The sequence below is a fragment of the Aythya ferina genome (genome assembly GCF_964211825.1).
Source record: "Aythya ferina genome assembly, chromosome: 1".
In the NCBI taxonomy this organism is placed as follows: domain Eukaryota; kingdom Metazoa; phylum Chordata; class Aves; order Anseriformes; family Anatidae; genus Aythya; species Aythya ferina.
The window spans coordinates 93,649,280-93,672,093 of record NC_140296.1 but is presented as its reverse complement, the minus strand read 5'-3'; the positions used below and the strand labels follow the sequence as shown (position 1 = coordinate 93,672,093).

The 22,814-nt window shown below is 38.2% G+C and overlaps 1 protein-coding gene across 2 annotated transcripts in view; it reads right to left on the bottom strand.

Annotated features, from left to right (window-relative positions):
- The window catches only part of DSCAM (DS cell adhesion molecule), a 477,876-nt gene that overhangs the window by 166,616 nt on the left and 288,446 nt on the right, over positions 1-22,814 (bottom strand). For both annotated transcript variants that reach the window (XM_084536387.1, XM_084536388.1), the window contains 5 exons: positions 21,328-21,474; positions 15,511-15,789; positions 12,762-13,037; positions 9,916-10,212; positions 8,815-9,090 (listed from right to left, as the gene is read on the bottom strand). In XM_084536387.1, coding sequence (XP_084392513.1) covers positions 8,815-9,090; positions 9,916-10,212; positions 12,762-13,037; positions 15,511-15,789; positions 21,328-21,474 — 1,275 coding nt within the window. The remainder of the gene's footprint in view (positions 1-8,814; positions 9,091-9,915; positions 10,213-12,761; positions 13,038-15,510; positions 15,790-21,327; positions 21,475-22,814) is intronic.

Below are 22,814 nucleotides of genomic sequence, written 5' to 3'. Positions count from 1 at the left end.
AGATAAATTATCTTCCTTTTGCAGAAGGCAAAAATCACCAAAAATCACTTATTAAAAGCTTAGAAAGTGAATAAAACACAGACAAAGTCAGGCAAATCACTTCTGAAATACAAGGTTTGCCTTGTATATATTTCTGAAGTAAAATGCTAACATAAACTCCTAACAGAAGAAAATATACTGCTTGATTAACAATCACACTTTGAGATTATTATTTTTTTTTTTGGAAATAAAGCATTATCATTGACAAACAGCACTTAAAAAAGAAAAAAAAAAAAAAAGAAAAAAAAATGAGGGAGGTATACAGCTTTGAATCTGAGAGAAAAGTTCCCATATGGCAGATGTATTTAAAATGTGTTTTAAATACTTTAAAGTATATTGAAGTATTTTTCTTATTTTATGTATAGATTCTGTTTGACCATATTTCTGAGCTTGTATTTTTGTTTGTTCAGTAAATTGTACTATTATATATAACATGTTACATATTAACTACATATAAAAATGTTGTGTGTGCATGTGTATATGGAAGAGATACTTCGTCCTTTACTCACAACAAGCAAAAGAGTGAAAATCTCTTCTCCATGCAATGACTTGGGAATACTTTATTGACGAGTGCTTGAATTAAGTGTCTATTTAAGAAGAGGATCATGGGCCAGACTCATTAGTGCTAATGCAGGAAAATTTAAATTATGTTTTTGTGACCTAGCAAGGTCTTCTTTACCTCTGGGAGATTACTTTAAAGGAGAGCTTCCATGCTGCTCTCCATTAGCAGAGGAACATCCTTAATTTCTTGCCCTCTGTTCCATAGGAGTTATGTTGGAAGGATCTGCTGAGTTGATTCACTAAAACAGAGTATCCTGCAGATACCCTGTCTCCTGTAGCAGTTTTGTGAAAACAGTGTTGCTCTCCTGCAGCAATAAAATAGTAAGATAAAAGTCATTCTCTTGTTTATCATTAAAAACTGCTCCTTAATGGATTTTCCTGTAACAACGCTGTTAAAGGAGCTGTGCTCACACAGTGAAGTATCCTTCGCAATGAATGCACAGAACACAGGCCCATTGGCTGATGCAAAGTAATAGCCACCAAACTATATAAGCTTCTAAAGCAAATACGTGAATGCAGATTTCATGCACTGAGATTGCAAGAATCAAAACTGTTTTGTCTTTGCACAGACTCTAGCCACAGTCTAGTTATATTTAAGTTTTATCAGCCATCACTTGTTTCTCCTAAGCACTGCCATCCCTTGTGGGTGACAGCTGAGCAATTGCACACAGCTGCTGAAGCACTGCATTTTTCTGCTTCCCTCTTTTATGTATTGAGCCTATCAGTAGGGCACATCATTCACCAAACTGTCTGTTAATATTATTTACCAATCTGAGCTAAATATGCTGCTCTCTTGTTGAGTGCTAGTGGATCCTGTCTTGAAAAGGGGGAATACCGTTATATTCTTAGGCCTTTTTAACTGTATGCATTGAAAAGAAAAGAACCAAACTAATCTCCATAATGCCTCTGCTGTTGTGCAACATTTCCATACACTTGTAGGTTCATTAGTTACCAGAATTAAGCCATTATTCAAAGGTTTTCAAACTCTTACCACAACAGAGTGTGGTTTAGGAAATGCTGTGGTGCACCTTTCCCAGCCTCAGCCCCCACTCCGGCTTCCTGCAATAAAACACTGGTAGTGACAGGCTTCCCCCCCTGCTCCTCCAAAATAAGAGAGGAGTTAAAATGTTGCATAGAAGCAAAGAGTGCTTCTATGTCAGTTTTCATCCATCTATCAAACCACCTCCTTTCAGCCTCCATTGTGACGGCAAGGAAGCATGCCCTTATCATAGAAACCACCCTGAATATCTAGGATAGGGAGAAGCTCAGTTCCCTGCCCAAGGGGATGCATTTGCTTATGTTTTTTTAAAGAGAATACTTTCCTAACGTAAAGATAAGTTAAGAGCTGCAAGAACGTATTAACAGAAAAGCTGTTATGTTCATTGTTAAAGTGCCATGTGATAAAAGGCCTCTCTTGTAGGTTGTACATCCAGAAGCACTTACCCAGTACATTATTTCTCATATGCTTTTGGAACCTGGTCCTGAGCTATTGCCCTTGTTTAGCCCCTACGTGATCTAAAGTGATCTCTGTCCTCAGGTAATGCTGTGAAAAGTTGAACCCAACTAAATCACTAGGTCCAAAAGTTTCAGATTTAGATGAGAAAGGAGTTCAACAGAAGGATCTCTTCCTCTTCATTGCTATTCCATGACTGTACATAAGCAGCTGATTTTGTACCTTTCTGCCCTTCTTTTATGTCAGCGTCGATGTCCTCCATTCCCCTCCCCCCCGCCACACACACCCTTCCCCATCATCTCCTTCTATGTACTATACACTGACTTGAAGTTAAGGTAGCATATTCCATACCTATTGTGTGCATGCACACTCATGCTTTCTAGTTACTTACTATATGGATTTACATATACTGCTGATAGCACAAACTAAGTTGACAAAACAGTCATTAACGTTTTAAGAACAATTCTAGAATATATATATATATATTTCAAATATAATTGAATGCAAAAATGCAAGAACATGCTTTCTTCCAAACCCAAACTAAACAAAGCTGCATTGTAAGAGAGAAAAGTGTTAGCTTTTGAAAGACCCAAGTGTAAATATACAGATCCTCTTGAATTGCTATTCAAGTATTAAGACTCATTTTATATCTTTTACCTAAGAATGACTATCAAGTGGATTTCTGCAGGATCATTTGCACAACTGGACATCCATTCTCATCACATGGACCTTTTGTGATTCCTGCATATGACAATTCCAGTCACTTCAGGAGATCTGAATATTTCTTCCTGAAGGAGTTGGAACGTGCTTGGAGGGATCAAAAAAAAAAATATTGCATGGGAGAGTGAGAGAAAGAAATGCAGGATCTGTTACAGTGAAAGATGTTTCTGAAGAACATCAAAGCCAAAAGTTTATTCTCATTCAAACTGTTGGAAACATTAAGTCAAAAGGACATATGAGAAGTTATGTCCTGCATACATGCAGGAAACTGAATTCACACATGCTGTAATCCACACTATACATTAAAAGGAGCATAAATAAATTAACAAACTGTTTGATGACAGTGTGCACCATGGTCCAAAGGACCCTTGAAAGATCCTCCCCTCAAAGGTTTTTTCCCTTCTTTGTCTGCCGGACTATACCTGTCCATCTCACTGTCCAGAATAGCCCTCCCTGAACTAATCTGTAATGCAAATCCATCAATAATCTATCTCTATATAATTCTATATAAATTATAATATATATCACATATCTGATATTATACTATGTATTATATAAATGTTTTCCTGGTTTCAGCTAGAATAGAGTTGATTTTTCTCATAGTAGCTGGTATGGTGCTGTGTATGGGGTTTAGGATGAGAAAGATGTAGATAACATCCTGATTTTTTACTTGTTGCCGAGTAAGCAGTGCTTACACTAATTCAAGCACTTTTCAACTTCTTTTACAGCTGAAGATTGTACATCACTTGCTTCATATATATTATTACTATTATCATTATTATTATTATTTCTCTTCCTTTTCTGTCCTATTAAACTATTTTTATTTCAACCTGCAATCTTTTCCCCATCCCACTGGGGGGGGAGGGAGAGGAGAGAGGTGGCTGGAGCAAACGGCTGTGTGGTGCTTAGCTGCCTGCTGGGTTGAACCACCACAGGTATATAATTTTGTATATTAGAAAAGGCTGAATCCTTTCCAGGAGAGATGAGGAGGATCTATTCAAACAGTTGCAACATGGAGTTTTTCAGGAACAGCCCCTGTTCGGTTTGCATGTTTACTAAAAAGAAACAGGCTGGTACAATTATTTTATGCAGTTCACAACAGGTGAAGTGCTATCGCTTCAGCACCAGGTAATGAGAAGCCACAAGATCAAGATCAGAAACAGCACTTTTGGACACCACTTTTTTTTTTTTTTTTTTTTTTTTGCTGCACCCTTCCTCTCAGGGGCTTCTTTTTCAATTAATTTCTGTGTGAATAGCAGCAGGCTGTTTACATGAGAAGTGTATCCCATGAGACTGATGAAAAGAAAATCATCACTTAATACTGATAGCTTCTACCGTAGCTGAGAAAACTATTACTATAAATTTCATAATAAAAAAAAAAATGGAGATAATGACACTCCTGCTTTTAAAATGCTTCCAGATCCACTAAAATGCTGCAGAAGTGATATTGCTAATATTATTTTACCACCTTGCCAATTGAAGGGTTGTTTTTCAGTGCAAATATGAAAGTTACAGATGGAGTGAGTAATATAAGCTTTTATTTTGTTTGCCAACACTTCCCATTATAAGACTACTTTCAATTGCTTGCAGTTTGACTTTTGTTTGGATAGTATTTTTCCAGGCCAGGTGTCTGCCTCAGGCTCACTCATTTCAGCTGGAAAGTTGCAGCTACAACTGTTTGGCCACTTCCAAGAATAAGGGAATAAGGGAAAAAGGGTGGAAAAAGAGGAATGATATTTTGATCCTACCATAAAAGCAAAAAATAAAAAAACATTATGAGAATTTGAGCAGTCCAACCTGCCCCATGGCTTTCAACCTCAGCAGGTGACAGCACTATCACAGATGTTCTTGGTGTTCCTATTAAAAGGGTGCCCAAAGTTTGTAGTCTGAGCACAAACAGTTGTGTAAAAAGACAAACAAATGGCAGTTACTACATCCTCAGAAGTGATTTTCCAATAATGAACAACTAAGAGCTTCCATCATTGACTCTGAACACATCCTAGAACTACCCTCAGTGGCTAAGTTAGTTACAGCCACACACACAGGTATAGTCTGCTGAGACCTCACAAATCAAGGCAAACAGAATTCCCTCTCCAGTGCTTGTACAGCTGCCCATACCAGGCCCAGGAAGCATGGACAAGAAAGTGATCTGAATGCACAGAGAAAGGGAGGAAACCTGGGGGCCCAGACGAGTGTTGGATACCAGTCTCTGTTGCTGGGCATGCAGACAGCAGCAATGAGAGATGGAGCAGAAATTCAAAATAGTGTCCAGGACAAAAAAAAAAAAAAAAAAAAAGGGAATTGCAAAACTGGATTTAAGAGCAGTGGGAGAAAGTCAGAAGTCAGGATCAGGCTTACAGTGGGATTGCAGGTGATGGAGGCTGGTAAAGAGTAGTTGGGAAAAAAGCTGGGAATGTGAGACTGAAACAAAAAAAATAGTGGGGTGGGATACGGCACTGACAGAGGGTGAAGACCCACATGAAGGAGAGACAGATTGAAACACTGTGGAAATGGAGAAAATGAAGACTGACAGAAAGTTTGGAGTATAAATAGAGACTGGGAGGATGGCTGAGAATTCTGAGGGGAAGACTAGCTCTGAGTCATGAGAACAAGGCCCCAGGAAAATAAAGACAGAGATGGGAAAGACATGGAGTGTAGACAGGACTAGGACAAGAAAGAGCAGGAGAAAATGGAGGAGAACAGGTCATACTTAGGACGAATGAACACAGAAGTCTACCTCTTCAACAAAATATTCTTCTCCTGTACCTAAGATATCATCTTGTAATAGTCCTCTTCTGCCAGCAGAAGCATAAGAATCTCACAGGCAAACCACTAGAGCTGGGTGAAATAAGGACTAAGAGACTAGTGCTGCTAGGAATAATTCTGTTCTTGACAAGGACGTGCACAGTGTCCTTAACGAGGTTAATCTTGATGATTACTTCTGAGGATGTCATAAATGCTGTTTCCATTTTGCAGGAGGGGAAGAAGAGGACACTTAGCTTACCCTACAACCAAAGCTAGAAGGAAATTGCATTTCACGCAGGCCAGAACAAAACATGTTGAAAGATTATTACAGTTGAAAATGAAAGCACTCAACAAGTATAAAATATCAGAAATTAAGTATGCAAGTATAGCCATAGCCTCCCCATTATGTACGCATTACAGCGTGGGTAGATTTCATGGCTGTTGTCAGAACTCAGAACTGGCCAATTCATTTGTCTAAATGAAAAAAAGAATTTGCCAAGATGGCTTGATTTGCAAAAAGCTCCGTTAGGACTCTGGAACAGTTCCAACAGTTCTGTGTCTGCCAAACAGAAACCTGCTTATTTTCCTGCCAGCTTATCCACTCAGCTTCCAGCAGCCAGCTTACAAGGCCACTAACTTCCAAGATCCAGATTCTGGGGCTTAGACAATGGACAGGCAAGGGGCTGGGAGGGGTGGCATACCACATCTCTCTGGGCCAGCCATTTGGAGTCCGCAGACCACTTGGGAAAGTGGTTCTGTGGACATGGGTACCAACTCTTCCTAAAAACGTGGCAAATGATTTAATGTAGTGCCTAATTGATTCTTCTAATGAGTAACTCAAAGAAGTAGCTGGCTCGGGGCTGAATAACACATAGATGCCCAGCTCAAAGATTTTGGCTTCCTGACAGCCTCCCAGGTGCAGAGCTAGGCTCTTCAAATCCCACTCTTAGGTTCTCTGGCAGTCAGGATTTCATTCTGAAGTTAGTGCCAAAAAACTTTCTGTTCTGAGATCTTACAGTGGTTTGCAAAGAATGTCTTCACGATTTTGCTTTCATTTAGATATTTAAAAACCTCAAAATACTGTACAGAATGGGCAGCCCTCTTGCATATAATTACATGCTCATGCTGTTGTATATCTTTGTTTGGACGGTGCTTTTGACAAATCCTCATTCAAGACAGAATAAGGATGCCTCATGTACAGGAGAATTTGGTAAGTAGGCAGTAAATGAGGCAGAGGATTGCTGACAAGAATGGCCAGTTGTATGTGTAATAGAGATAAGTGCTACCCTGTAGAGCCAAAATCTGAATCCACCTTTGCAACAGATCTCTCAGATGGTGCTAATTAAATGACTTAAATCTATCTTTCCCATCAGGTTACCAAGCTGTATGTATAATGGAACGTATTAAAGACAAAAGACTCCTATTTTGATGAAAGCAGTGCATTGAACGTATAAACTCTATATAACATCAGGTAAACTGGGGGGTGGGGGGGAGGAGGAAATCAAGCTGTGGGCATCTGAAATTGAATATACAAAAAAATTTGGATAGTTTTAAGTTTTGTCTATGCCTCAGCTGCCATTTGCCAAAGAGGTCCTTATCACCTTCTTTGGGGGTTTTGAAAAAAATTGTTTCTGAAACATTCTGATATCACAGAGATTATCATCTCAGAAAAATTCATGAGTAACTTGGTAATTATATCTTCAGAATGGAACATGGAGGAAACCAAATACCAAACAGCAGCCCATTAAGTATCACCTATTTTGAATAAACCCTCAGATGACTGGTTTGGGGTCACTCAGGAAGCTTGCAGCAGTAATGAGAACAACCCAAAGGACCCATGGTGTTGTGCATGGGCAATAATCCTCTTTCTGTTTCTCTCAAGAAGAAATCAGTAGAGTGATAATATGAGAAGCTGAACTAAAGATAACGATATCATATATCTTGAAAAAGTCCATGGCATGTTGAAATGCCTAAAACACCTTTTCTGTAGCCAGCTTTGGCTGCCCAACTACCCAAGCTGAATGAATAGACTGATGGATTGTTCTGTCTGGCTACATTCATTCTGATCATCACTTAAAGGAATGTATCATTTAAGAAGTGGCATTCATCACCATATTTACCCTAGTAAGCTGTCAATGCAATAGCTACACAGTTATTAATTTGGTATTCATTTCTTCAACTACTTCAATAGATCTGCAATATTATTTTGATGTCAAGGAAAGTATCACAAATGTGAAAAGAAATAGTGACATTAGTTTTTTTATGACTCAGGATGTGACCAGTGATCCTGTTGGTTTCAGGTACATGAGTTACCACACCTTTCACAAAAAAAATTGCTAGTGTTTTAAGGCTCATCCCCCAATCTCTTGAAATAAATAGCAATTACTTCACTCAAAACTGAAAACAAGAAAGGGCTAAATAAACCAAACAGAAAGAAAATAGAAGATAAATGTCTGTAACAAAGTCATTTTAGATATGTCCTCTATTTCTGTTCCCAAGGACTTCAAGAATAGTAAAATTATATTTCAGTTCTTCCTACAGGCTCATGTGAAGCTCACTGTTTAGTGGTCCCATTGCTCAAAACAAGGATCCATGTCTTCTATGTCCTTGTGAATAGGTCTAAACATCACCAAGATCAGAATCGCCTGAACAAAATGCTAAAAAATAAAAATAAAAAATTTGCTCTTGTCTATTGCTGAAATCTTTCAGGTCCATCTGAACATCCTTGTTTGGAACTATTTGAATAGAGTTTAACCATCCTGTTAGAATTTCAAGTCACATTTGTTTATAATGTTTGTTAACTTTCTACAGCAGACAATAAAAGGCTTGCTTAATAACAGTGAAGAAAGGTGAATGCTTGTAGTTCCTGTCTCTGCTTATTAGTAGAAAGACATGCTTTAAAATTCTCATCTTATTTGTTAAAAGCTAGAAAGCCCCCAGCTAATGAAAATGTGGACTTGGCCATCCAGCAGAGAAAGAGTCACCAGTGAAATTTAGGTGACAAAACATTTGTCTACTGTAGTGAAAACTGCTTATAGAAAATGTATTTCTGTAAGGCTTCCTGTTGGAAAGCAAAGGGAATATACCCCACAGAAAGAATAAAGGAAGGTAAAAATTGAGACAGAACAAGACAGTGTCTGCTTATAATCTGTCATCATTAAAAATATAAAGAATAATTTCAGATTTTTGTTTAAGAGTTCATTATCTAACTGACAGGAGAACCGTATGTGTGCAGTTCTGTCTCTATAAACCACAAAAGCCATTAGCTCCACTGTAGTTTTCCAAGTCAATCTTACCTTTTACTGTCACGTGAACACTCTGGCTGGTGGACAGCTGGGGCTGAACAAGGACATTGCATGTGTATTCACCCTCATCTACTTCCTTCTGCACGTCTGAAAGCTTCAGTGTCCCATTATTCTCAAATGCCACTTGGCGATGGTTAAAGGGTAACAGGTTAGAGTTCTTATACCACTTAATGGAATAATATGGGTAGCCAATTACGCGGCAGTGGATGTAGGTGTCCCGTCCTGCTATTGCTGTGATGTTTTTCATTGGTCGAATACTTGCTGGCCCTGGAATGGTAAAAAGGAACTCTTGAAAACAATTTAAATGTGCATTTGCTTGTGGAAACAGTTGTATATATTTCTGAATATACTAAAGTTATTAACATTTACAGATGCAGCTTACACAACGCTTCTTAGTATTTGACAGTTTTTGCTTCTAAGAGCCACAAGCAGTTTCCCTAATCTTTATATGCTCTAGTTTTAACTCACCCTGCAGCTTACATACCAATTACGTGGAGATACATATTTGCATTATCCAACACTTGTCTGATAAAATCTTCGCTGCGTTACAAATTAAAAGGCAGAGGATGATTTAATTAATGTGAAATACTAACACTGATACAAAGCAAAAACCCTGTTACACATGAGAATGCTGACAAAGTTAGCATTTATTTTGACGTATATAAAGTATAATACCATGAGGATGGGTATTATGCCATGTAAAGCTGAAAATGCAAGCTAAAGTACTGTGCACATGAATAATTACAATGAATGTTGGACAAGTAAAGGAGGAAAGGAAAAGAAGAAAATCATGCACAGTAGGACTAAAGAAAAGAAACTGTGAATTAATAAAAATGGATATAGGAAAAACAGAATATAGAACACAAGTCAAAAGAGATCTTCCAACATTTAACCATATCATACACTTTCTAGATGGGGCTAGGAAGGTGGGGTTGGAAAAAAAAAGGGGGGGGGGGGGAGGGGGAGGAATAGGAGAGGGAAAACAGTAAGTTGGTTTTGGCATTCCAAGACTCATTTCAACACATGCAACAATCTTCTTCTCCACTACAATGAGTTATGTGTGTTTTTTTGAGGAGCTGATTTGACAAGCACCTCTTACGTTTATTCGAGCCTGGTACAAGACGACTCCAGCAGAGTTGTTGGCAATACAGCGATAAACTCCACCATCTCGGACCTGAGTGTTAGAGATATTCAGGTAACTGACCACGTTCCCTTCAGAGGTGATAATCTGGCTGATACGATGACTTCCATCCTTCACAATGGGATCTTCGTCCAGTGTCCAAGTGATGGTAGGCAGAGGGGTCCCCTTCACATTGCACATAAGAGAGACAGGCTCTCCTGGACTCACCACTTTCTCACTGAAGGCTGAAATGATTTTGGGAGTTCCATCTGCCAAAGGGAAAGAAAAGCAAGAGATGAGTACTTACATGCTGTAAATCTGTTCCCTCTATCCTGAAGCCTAATCACATAAACCAAGATCTTTTTAGAAAAGATGTAAATAATTGTATTCCAGGATGTAACTCTAATCACTGAAGGACAGAAACAAATTCTAGTAGCAGATTACTTAAGTAATACTTTTCTTACTGCAGGTGTCTTTGTCATCTTCTAAGAACACTTGTATGGACCCCACTGAAGGAAAAGCACTTGAATAGATGGACCAGGGCTCTGCACAGCTATATGAACTGCCAGGTTCTTGCAGAGAGGTGTCAGTCATAGACAATTCATCACTAACAACATGCAGCAAAGCCTTAACACGATTGGAATTTTACCTCTTCTGGTACATTTCAGGTCCTTTAAAAATTAAGGATGAACCCTGCTGACAAGAGCCAGGCATAACTTGTATAGGCTAATTTCACACAGCTGTGTCAATTCAGTTTAGTCCTGACCCACAATACCCCATTTAGAGAAGTATTATGTTAAGCTTCTCCTGAATACAGATTGCCAGTAATAGTAGTGATGTTTTCTTTCTCTGGTCATATTGTGCTACAGATAAATATCCCTCTGTGATGAGAGCATTCAAACGTTTTCTTGTGTGGTCCATGTCACAACTCACTCAGCCTCTGCCAGGTAAATGAATAAAGAGAATGGACGGATACACAGACTTTGAGATTTGAAGTAGGAAGCAGGATTATATAATCACCTAACCAGAGAGCTTGGTGGTGTAACATTTAGGAATGCTGACACTCTGCTATTAGTTAGGAAGTTCTTTCTGAGATCATGTAATGCATGGTTGTTCTCCTTTGAAAATTATACTTTCAAAGCTGTGTCTAGAAGGGATTTCATTATAATTGGGAGCAAAAGTGCAAAAGGCCATGTATCAAGATCAGTAGGCAGAACACTGGAAACAAGCCAGTCAGAAGTTTGGACAACAATGCTGTAGGCTACTGTCTGGTTTTAAAGAACCAAGTGGCAAGTAAACTAACTTCAGTGTTCCTACAGTGTTAGCACCTGCAACAGGACAACAGGAAAAGGGTACTCATTACCTAGAGAAGGGACAAAGTCACTTGAAAACTCTCCTTGTTCATGAAGCTTTTTAAACACTATTTTAGTTTCACACAGGACAAAGGATGTCAAGACAGGACTGAAGCCTCACTCTCTGTGTGATGTGCTATTTGTGCGCACTGTGTGTTGCCTCCTCACACACACTTTACTTTGCTACATGCTATCCATACATTTGGGGGGCTTGAACCATAATGATACCCCTGGAAATCACAATTCTAATATATGAATTTCAGTGCAACATCACCCAGGAAACTGAGGGAACTGGCAAGACGTATACAAGGCCCTCCCTTCAAAACATGCTGAATCACAGTGAAATTAAAAATAGCACAGAAATATTCCTTTGCTTGCCACATAGTGAAAATCATAAAGCACAGACACTCTCAGACTGCTGAAAGAACTCAGCATGCAAAAAGGTACATTTCATTTTGTTTGATTTCATAATTTTCTCTTCTTTCCTCCTCCCCCTTTTATTTCTGTCCCATCAATTGTGTGACAAAGTTCTAATTTATTTATTTATTTTCATCTCTGACTCTCTTCCTTTCCTTTACTGTATATTATATACTGTCATTCCTCAGAAAACAAAGCAGCAGCAATATGGGGAAAAAAAGCTTTTTACCCTGAAAGGAAACTGACACTGGACCAATAAATCTTTGAGTGTGCACACCTCTGCGACTCCTCCCTCTCCCTCCCCCCACCCTCCACCCTTTTTTCAATTCAAGTGACAGGCTTTTTTTTTTTTTTTTTTTGAGATAAAAGCAGACATTATTTTCCCAGCGAGACCCAAGTGTCTTTGAAATCTTTCCTGCTGTTGCTCTCTGATAACCTGCACTCTCTCGACATCATGATAGATTATCAATATGCTCTTTAGGCTTTCTTGTCACAGGAGATGGTTGCCGAGGTAACTCAGCTCAGGCAGGTAATCTCTTCTTTTTCTATAAAGACTCTAAAAATAGTGTCCATGCCACAACTGCACTACAGCCTTATTAGCAAACTGGCTCTGTACAAATTGATTACTTTCCTCACTTGTTTATCATGTGGCATATTGTGTCAGTAACTTAATATGATCTTCAGGTCTTTAGCCAATATATCCAACCAGAAAAGGAGATGTTCATCTCTCTCTTCATGCCTAGAAGAAGATGTTTGGAGCTGAATAGAGAACTCTTATCTCATGTCCTGCTGAAAAGCTAGTGTACAAAATAAGCACTGTCCCCCAAAGAGAAAGACGGGAAAGACTGTTTAAAAGAAGTATTTTTATCAAATTGACACTTTCTGTTAGTTTTTTTTTCAGGATGAGGAGGCACAATAAATTCTGCTGACAGCTCATAGGTAGCTTTTTCTCTTGTTTAGGGTCTCCTGTCCCTCACTTTACAATAGTGATATCAAAGACAATCATATACAATATGGAGACCAGAATCACTAAACAGGTTGCGACTCACCTTCTAGTACCACCTGAACATAATCTTGAGCAGACATCTTGTCCTTACGCACAAAGCACTGGTATGCTCCACCGTCACTCTTAGCCATGCCATCCATAATAAGGTTCTCCCGGTTGACCCCAGTGATCCGGACATTGTTACCGGGGTTGATGATTTCACCATTGCGGTACCAGGAGAGCTCCTGGTCCTCAGTTCCTGTCACACTGCAGGACAAGGACACTTGGCTACCAACACTGCTTTTTACTTTCCGTGGGCTGATTGTGGCTTTTAGTGGTTCTGAAGATTTAAATCAAAATAAGGGGAGGGAAAGAGAAATAAAGAACATTAAGTATACGTGTACACTTATGTGTGAATAACATTAACTCTCAAGTAAGAACAAAAATCACATCCATGCCTTTCTGAGAAAAACAAAACAGAACACTACAGCAACAACAAAAAACAACAGATTATCATTTTTGCTTGAAAAAAAAAAAAGCATTTTCATCCATGACACAAAACATAAGTGAAAACCTACTTAACATATGATAGAATTCCCTAGACTATGACTAAATGAATGAAAGGAACAAATCTACTAGTAATACCATTTTTACTGGGGGCTTATCAATAGCCCTACACATGTTTTTGGAGAGTAGGACACTATTTCAGATTAGTTCAGTGTGGACTTTCAAATTGGTGCAATAGGTGTAATCCTGAAGCTTATCTTCCATTTTCATTTCCTCCAAAAGGCATGTAGTTCATATTATCTGATGTGAACTGAATTATAGTAAATGCCAAGGACCAGGAGAGTTGTTTATAAGACTGGAAGATCCACAATAAAATGTTGCCAGAAGTGTAACTATAAAGATCTGTGGAATCTGTCCACACCCAAGTACTTCTTTGTGTGGGCTAACTAAATTTTCCATTTTGATGTGGGAGGAGTACAGTATTTTCAAGTGATCCTTAAAAAGCTGTAGGACATAAGTAATGCACATTTTATGTGGCAGCAAAAAAAAAAGAATGAATGGTGTTGAAGAAAAATCATAAATGTAAATGCAAGGAAAACAATCTTTATCCTGCCATTAGTTACTGGCATTAATGAATGCAGATCTGATCTCATGTTTTGTATATTTAGGTTTGACTTCCTTATAAAGATGAGGGACTTGTTTGAAGTGTACATTTATAATAGATTCTGTTGTATTATATGTTCAATACTGACTTTAAAAATAAGAATGAAATTTATAACACATTTCCTTCTTCACTTGTGGATAATCAATGCTGATATCATCTCTGATACTAAACACATACTATTTATATTATTTTTTTAGCCAGCTTACGTACATACATACACATATATATACTCACACTTATACATAAAAAATTCCTCAACTAACTCATTCACTTTGTAGAAAATTTTGTAACATGCAAGTTAGAATAAATCTTTAGTGCTTCTCCAATATGTATTGCCAAAAATTACAGGCCAATTGGGAACAGAGGCCTGGAAAAAAAACACATGTGGGTCCGTGGTCCCCATCATTCCAGATCACATACACTTATGTAATAGACTTTTCCTCCAAAATGATCCAGATCAGTAGTTAATCTATGATCACATGCATGTTACAAGTCACTGCATATCCCTATGTTTTTTAAAGAAAAGGCCACAAAGCCTTGAAACTGTCAACAATCAATTAAACAAAGTAGGTATGCTGAAAAGTACCACCAACATCTTAAAGACGAGTCAAGAAAGTGAATCATATCACAGAATCACAGAATCACAGAATTTCTAGGTTGGAAGAGACCTCAAGATCATCGAGTCCAACCTCTGACCTAACGCTAACAGTATCCTCCATTACAGAGAAGAGTAACTTTTTCCCCAACTTTTTCTTCATGTCAACACTATCCATTAGATATCTACCCATTGATAACTGCTAATGGTCTGGCTGACCATTGAGTCCATAAGTAAAATACATCACTGGGGTGTGAGGATGCATTCAGTATTACTAACAACACTGTTACATCATGTTTCTGGACATTTTGACTTTGTGTCACACATGGCAAACTGAATTAAACTAATTTTTATGCATATATGTAACAGCAAAGATCCTTTATTATAATACATAAATTACTGATCTGATTTATTTTGCCCAAATCCACTATGTGTAATTAGTGGTGAAGACATGTTAATGGCCTGAACTATTCACAAACTTCTCCCTTTTCAGTTTGCTAGTTGTGCTGTACAGGTGGAAATGTTAGTTCACAAAGCATTATTTCTATTTCAGGAAATAATTTCTTTTTAACAGTAGAAGAATAACACTTTTCCAGTGCAGTGCTTCTGAGTAATAATTATCTTTGCTAGAATTTGTGAAACATTCAGAATATTCACACATGAATACTCAACTGAGAGGAGGTATGAGTATTCAATATTACTGAACAGCATGAGTCATGGCAACAAGAGTTTGGCAGCTTTATTCATGAGAACATTTGCAATTTCTTTTTAAGCATCCAATTGAAGCTTCTAAATTACATATCCTCTGTGTGATAAATTATATAGCTACATTATAAATTGCATCTGTTTGCACTTATGATCGCTCAATTGTCCAACTAACTCATCTCCACAGAGCCTACTTTCTGATGTTGCACAACTTTGAGAAGTTTAAGCATTGCTAAGGTAAAGTAACACAACAGAAGGTTCAGTAAGGCATAGCAACATCTTCCCACATGCAAATGCCCAAGCTGGAAGCAGTCCAAGAACTTCACTCAGGCAAGGACTTACGTTTTACATATAGTCGCCCTATCATCTCAGCAGTACCATAGTTGTTCCACACCTCGCAGACGTAGTTGCCTGAGTCTGAGGGACGCGTGTTCTCTATCAGCAGACCTGTAACTGTCTGCCGAAACCTGCTGTCAGGCTCCCAGGGAACGTTGTCCTTCAGCCAACGATACTTTGGTGCGGGGTGCCCTGATGCTTTGCAAGGCAGCTCCACTCGCTGTCCTGCCATGGCTTTACGGTGGTCAAACCCATCTAGAATAGATGGAGCTGAATTCGCTGGATCTGAAAGAATAAATAGTGGTTTTCAGTGGGAGTATTACAATTATTACATTCACTAAGCAATATATCAATATTAATTCTCCTGCCTCTCTGACTCACTAGCCCAGTGTTTTATGTACTTCAGTTAGCTACGGTGCCCCAGCCATCAGCCTGGAATATCTCAGTGGTGGTGGCTGAGTTCCAACAGCATGTGCTACTGAAACATCTCATGTCTACTTGGAAACTCTCCCATTGGACTTTTTCCAGATGGCAGCCACTTCCCTGGTCATCGTTCATGTCCCCTTTCAGAGGAATAGAGAGCCAAAAATATGTTGCCTGACCAATTATGACAGTTATCCCTCCACTACTCTATTAGAGCAAAGCCAAAACACTCTCCATGCTTCTCAGTGGTCCAAAGGCTTTGAACTAAAGGAGCAATATATTCCTTTGTCAGGAAAGAAATGGGCAAAGACATGGGAAATTCTATCTATAGCCTAACTGACAGACCAGCCCCTTTTTTTCTCTGTAAAATGAACTTAAGGTGACAAGAACAATTTACAACTTAATACTCCAACTTTCTGTGCACAGCTTACTGAGAAAAGAAGCTCTCATATAAACATGCTTATTTAACACTGGTAGTATTTATGCATCTCACAGAAGTCTGGTAGAGTACTTTCACAAGATGTGTATGTCCGCCATCAAAAATAGTACCCTATTTGTGACGCCAGCTCTTTTAATTTGAAAACTCTTGGAGAAAGAGGCTGACATGGTTTACAGCTCTGAGCAGCATGATGGAAGCTTGTCCTGGATCTAGTGTGATAGAAATACCAAACAATACATCAACAATTATTCATTTAACAATTTGCTTATTGCATGAATATATTTTGCTAGGATTTTCCTCTCACAGAGAAACTCCACATGCTGATCAACTCTTCTGGCTCCTGTCTGACATGTTGATCTCCTTTGGGTATATCTACATAGTAGTTCTCTAGGTGTAGATGTGATTACAACATTGGCATTTTCTAGTGGTCTTTGACTTAGCTAGTTCAGGTGCTGCTCAAAGCAGCTGCAGCAGATTCCTGTCAGAAGCTGGAGAGATTAAATGAGCATTCTATGCTGAATCCAAGTTATATTGAAATCCCTACCTGAGTTAGTTAAGTTTATAAATAATTTAGCTATATTTTCATGAGCTGTAGCCACACCTGGCAAAATACATGTACTCTATTAGATATAATCACTATGCATGTTAAACTATCAGTCCAGAAACTAAAATTGTGATGGTAAACAAATGGGCTAATTAAATTTTGTATGAATATCTAAATGAAACTCCAAATGCCAAATTCAATTAAAGATAACCACATTTTTTCTCCTTCTCTGTGGGTACCAGCAGAAATTTGAACCACTAAAGGTAACAACGCATTCACTTTACAGCAATTTACTTGTCAGTCTCATCAGAAACAAGTCAGCCAGTAGTTAAACAGATGATTTTGCATGCATTGGTAGCCACTGGGTCCATATTTGGCATCAAGGAGTTTATTTTTAGCTTGCCATGCTGTTTATGTCTGGCTTAGTGAGGGCACACTCTGCCAGGATGTTATTGGAAATGCCAATGTCAATTTGACTAATTGATTATTCTTTTCCTTTTCTCCCCTTTGGGGTCATCAGACATCTATGTTTTCTGTGCACAGATTCCTCTGTTTAGCCTGAGGAATTAACTCCATAAAAATGTAAGCATGCGAGGGATTACATCTCTGGCTGTTAGAAATATTACGTCCACATGAAAACAGTTTCTTCAGTTGAAAATAACAATTAAATAATGAAAAAGTAGAAGTGACTTTTAGAATTATTGCCTGTGACATCCTACTCAAAAGCTCCCAGTAATATCGTATTGTCTCCATATGCTTTTAACTTCAAAAGGCTTTGTGGAGAATATATGTGGTCCCATTTACAATCCTTTAAGTACAAAAATACAAAGTACTATGTGGACTTCAAACAAGACGGGGGATACCAGGGAAAGAACTAAGGTAAGGAAAAGATGTGACTTAAAAAGACCATGAGTTGACAGACCCCTATTTTGCTGTAGAGAACCACACATGCTTCAATGCTAGGCTCAGGGATACTGTGAAACCACCTCAGATAACAAATTGATGGTGAAAACAAAGCAGCCATTGCCTCAGCAGAAGTCAGGGAGTGGGAAGGCAGGCAGGCTGCCCCCAGGAGGTAGGTATGATGCCCCCAGGAGGTGGCTACTGAGCCATGATGGGAAGCATGACCCCTCTCTGTAACTGCTGTTTCTCACCCTTCAAGAAAAGCCCACCTGTTTCCAGGTCATCTGTCCCAGGTCAAAGCCACTTCCCCTTTTCTCTTCTTGGACTGAACCTGAGCAGGAATAACCCTACCTGAATCCCCATCTACAGAACAGCTGAACTGAGATTTGCTTATGTACTTGAGAAACCTTGAACTGGTTCTTATAAAGGAGATATTTCAAATTTATTGTATTCTGTTCTTATATATTGAAATGGATGGTAAAAGCATCTCTTTGGAATGTCCCTGGGCATCCTTCTAGTCTGAACATACAGTACATCTAACCAACTAAATAAAAAGAAAAAAACACAAAAGAAATCCCAGGGTTCATATGCAATCACCTCCAACGAGGCAAACAATAAAGTAAAACACCCCAATTAGAATATGTAATATGGAGTATTTTGAGTTATTATCTTACTGTGCTTTAGCAGTCATCAGCAAATGACTTCTGGCAAGGACAACAGGGAAAAAATGAGGCAAAATATTGTTGTACATACTAAAACATTCACCTTTGGATTTTCTTGGAAGGTTAGAGCAAGAAATTCATTACGCTTTCAATATCATATGGTCTTTTTATTTATTTATTTATTTTTCTTGATGGTCAGGGGGTGAAAAGAGTTTAAGATTTTAGGAGCTGGAACTCATGGCTTGACAGAATTATTTGTTGAAATGTACACAATGGGCATCATAGAAATATTCTTTACCACATTGTTGGTCTTGGGAATTGTTTTATTTTGAAAAGTCACATGATTTCAAAGAAATGTTTCTACTGCAAATGAAATTTAGAACTCTGCTTCAATTACAGGCATACTAATTATTCACCTTTGTATTTTCTCTCATATACACATTGCCTTCCTCACTCTTTCAAACAAACAAAAATTTAATTCTTATTTAAAAGATGACCAAGAGAACATAATCAATATCCATAACAATTTTTTTCATCTTCAATTAAGCTAAAAATATTTATGGCTGTAAAAGTCAGGCAAAAATGTAGGTCTCATGCAAGTAGACCTTTCATGACTATGTTCATGGATTCTCTGATCTCAGCTCTGGAAGGACTAACTATTTTAAAGCATAGTATATTTCTCTAAAAAATAATGAAAGAAGAAAGGTAGCTAGAGAAGTATTAAGAGACAAAATGCACATAATTGCTGCACTTGATCAGTAGATTAACAGGACTGGAAATCAGAGCCCTATATAGATCTAAAAGAGAAAAATTAATCCCACAGAATTCAAAAAAGCCAACTATAATACACAGGTAAACTTCCTATTTTGATTTGGTCTGTGGAAGAAGAATAGAAGAGAAGAATAGAAGTCTGGACAGGGCACATTTTTTAGAGTGCATGTTATGAAAGATGAACAAGACAGAGCTTTCAGTTTTACCCCTTTGTTCAGTGAAATAACTACAAATTTTCCTGTGGTAACCAAGATACAAGCTTGATTTTATTTATGTTACCACTGGCTCAGCCTTAGCATGATTTCATACGGAAGCAGACCATATTATGGAGCCAGATAGAAGGAAAGGATCATGTCTATCCTTATAAGACCAAAGCAGATAGATTATTGTGCAGGAAAAATATTTCTTCATCTGGCTGGAAAAATCACAGGCAGGAGTTTTACCCACAGGAGAAACGCATCAAAGGAAGAAACTCCTGGATCTGACTGGTAAGTTATTCTAACTTGAACAATGACACTATTTTTAGCATTAGCATATTTAAGTATTGATTTGTGTGTTCAAAGGGCTTCCAAATCTTTCAGCAATTATCATATTGGAGGAGAGTAGGACAAGTACTACTAATGCAAGACCTTGTGTCCACTTCTGTCTCCTTTATTGCTCTCAAATAGAGGATAGAGAGTTGAGACTTAATCACTAGGTGCTGTGTTTGTTTGTTTGTTTTTGTTTTCCCGATAAAAAGAGCAAAACACAAGACGACAAGGTTAAAAGGAGAACGTCCACACTCTCAGATTATGAAGGTCACCATACCCTGATGGATCTGTAAGGTTATTTGGCAACTTAATAACAGTGAAAATGAAAAAGCTGTGTGGGCATTCAGTGGGATGGTGTACGTCTTCTGTAAGGCAAGGACACAGGGAGAGATAGGAGAAAGCCTATTGTCAGCTAACTATGGATTCAGGAATACAACTGTAGATTTGCACACATGCAAACATACAGTGCAGTTACAGACACCCAGCAGGGAGAGTAAGGGGAGATGGGCAATGGCTATTCTTATACAGATGTACTTGGGAGAGAGCTTCAGACACAGGCCTAGGGTTCACTCCTCCTTCTCACCTCACCTTACCCACAACTGGCATCTCTCACTGAGATAAAATGGGGGAATTGGAGCAATAACATATTGACCACCCCATGTGTTTGGTCAGGTGAGGGAACACTGGCAATCCTTCACACACACAACAATCATTAGATGATTGGCAATTTGAAGGAAAAATGACAATACCCTACCTACCTTCTAATTTTTCTACCTTCTGCACAAGATCATTTGCCCAGGATCTAAGCTTTGCTGATGGACAGCCACCTTTTAACCCCCCAGTCTACCTGCAGCACCCTTAGTGGCCTCAGCCAGGTCACATACCCTTACTGGCTAGAGATCCCTTCTGGAATTAGAGGAAAACACCACTTACCCTGGGAAAGGAGCATTTGAAATGAAAGGGGAAAGTTGAAATGCACCTCAGCTGACCTGAAGCTCCTGCAGTGGAAATACCTACAGCTGAGCTAAATACCATGAGCTCCTGCTGTGATTAAAGAAAAATAGGCACCATATGGCAATTCATCCCATCCCAATAGAAGCAGCTGAAATAGGCTAGATACACTACTCTGTAAAGTGTCTATGGCTCCCCTTTGATTTCAAAGGGGAAGCTAGGGTAGATAGATACTTCCACTGTGAATGTCTACTTTCCCATCCACAGTCCTCTTACAAAGCATGCTAAACCTACTAAAAATCACTGTACTAAATGTCAATGACATGCTGTGTACCCTACTGAATCTCTGGAAATATCTACTAGTAGTAGTAAAATTAAATAACAATATAAAAAAAAAAAAGTGGATTTTAAAGTAGGGAGCTGCAATAAGCTCACTTCTACCTTCTATTTAATAGACAACTTGGTTGTTGGTGCATATTAATACAAGATCAAGATCCTGCCATATCAGTTCAGCATACTAGAGAGAGGCACATACAGTATTTATTTCAATGCTATATATATATATATATTTATATGTAACGTATATATATAAGTGAGCACCTGATACAAAAAGTCTTGCACTGTTGCTTTGTCGTGTTTCTCCAGTGTATCTGTGCCTTGTGATACATCGGTAGTTGTACAGTCCATCTTCATTCTGTACATCTAAAATATACAAGGCTCCCGTGGATGTGATGAGAAATCTAGGTCCTGAAAGACACAAGCATTTGCAGTGTTTAAAATATCTGCAGGTTGTTAATGTGTTCTGCTTGCTCACACTGGGGAATGGAGGTTGCAGGCTGAAGGGTCCTGAAGGTTTTGTTGCCAGAGTCTAGAGGCTGCAAATTATAAGTCTACTAAGTGCTCTCTGCAAATGCATATAAAGGTATTAACACATGTATTTCTTATTGAAACTGTAAGGATCTGTAAGGCAAATGTGAGGAATGAAAGAAAGAAAGGTCTATATCACAATCACAAAAAAATATCCAAGAGGTATCTGAAATAAAATATAAGGTAAAGAATTTAATCTGGTATAACTTAACATCATAGAGTGATACGGTAATTCACTAGCAGAGTTGTGCACATTAGAAGGACTTTATGAGATGACATGAATAATTAAACCATATTAGCTGAAATGACATTTGTTGGCCAGATACACCAGAAAACTGAGGGGGAAAAAAAAAAAAAAAAAGGATCAAAAAGTAAAAATAAAGGAGTCAAGGAAGACAAGAGAAACTCACAAAAGAGGAAGTTTTTACCCCAAGAATACAGGACCTACATGTATTTGCTAAAGGTCAAATATTTGTCCAGCCAAAAGAACCACATACTGTACAGCCCTGCTTCACAGCCTTCTTCAGGTGTGGTGGGAAAAGAAAACACAAGGACAGCAACACCAGCCTTGCAGATATGTCCACACTGCTTGTCCCAGTGCAGTTATACCCACATATACCCAGTTATATGTCCACACTGCTTATACCAGTGCCAGTTGCAAGCTAGGCAGCATGAGATGAGTTAATATAGTATCTGATCTGCTGCAGGCCTTTTTTTATTATTATTTTTTTATAATAGCATTGCAATCTGTGATTAGAAAACCAAAATGTAAGCAGGTACACAGATTCTGTGTCTAAAAGAAGTTTAATAAACCATAAAAGCACGGGATGTGTTATAACTCATATCTAAGTATTCAATTTTAACTTTTTTTTTTTTTTTTTTTTTTTTTTAATCTAAACAGAAAAGTTTATTTCAGGAAGAAAAAGCCCAGCAAAGTCCCCTTAAAAAACAATGTCTCCTTAAGACTGAACAAGACTGATATGTTCATCACTTGTCCCAGATTTCATTCGTATTGAAAATAATTGAACAATATTAGCTGAAATGACATTTGTTGGCCAGGTGCACTAGAAAACTGAGAAAAAAAATCTGAAATTCTCTTCAAAAATATATTTATTATTATTAACTACAGAAGGTGCAGAACATGTCATGGCACATATATACACTCTTGCAGTTTTGATAATTTGACAGCTGCACAGGTACGTCTGTTCTGTTAAAAATGC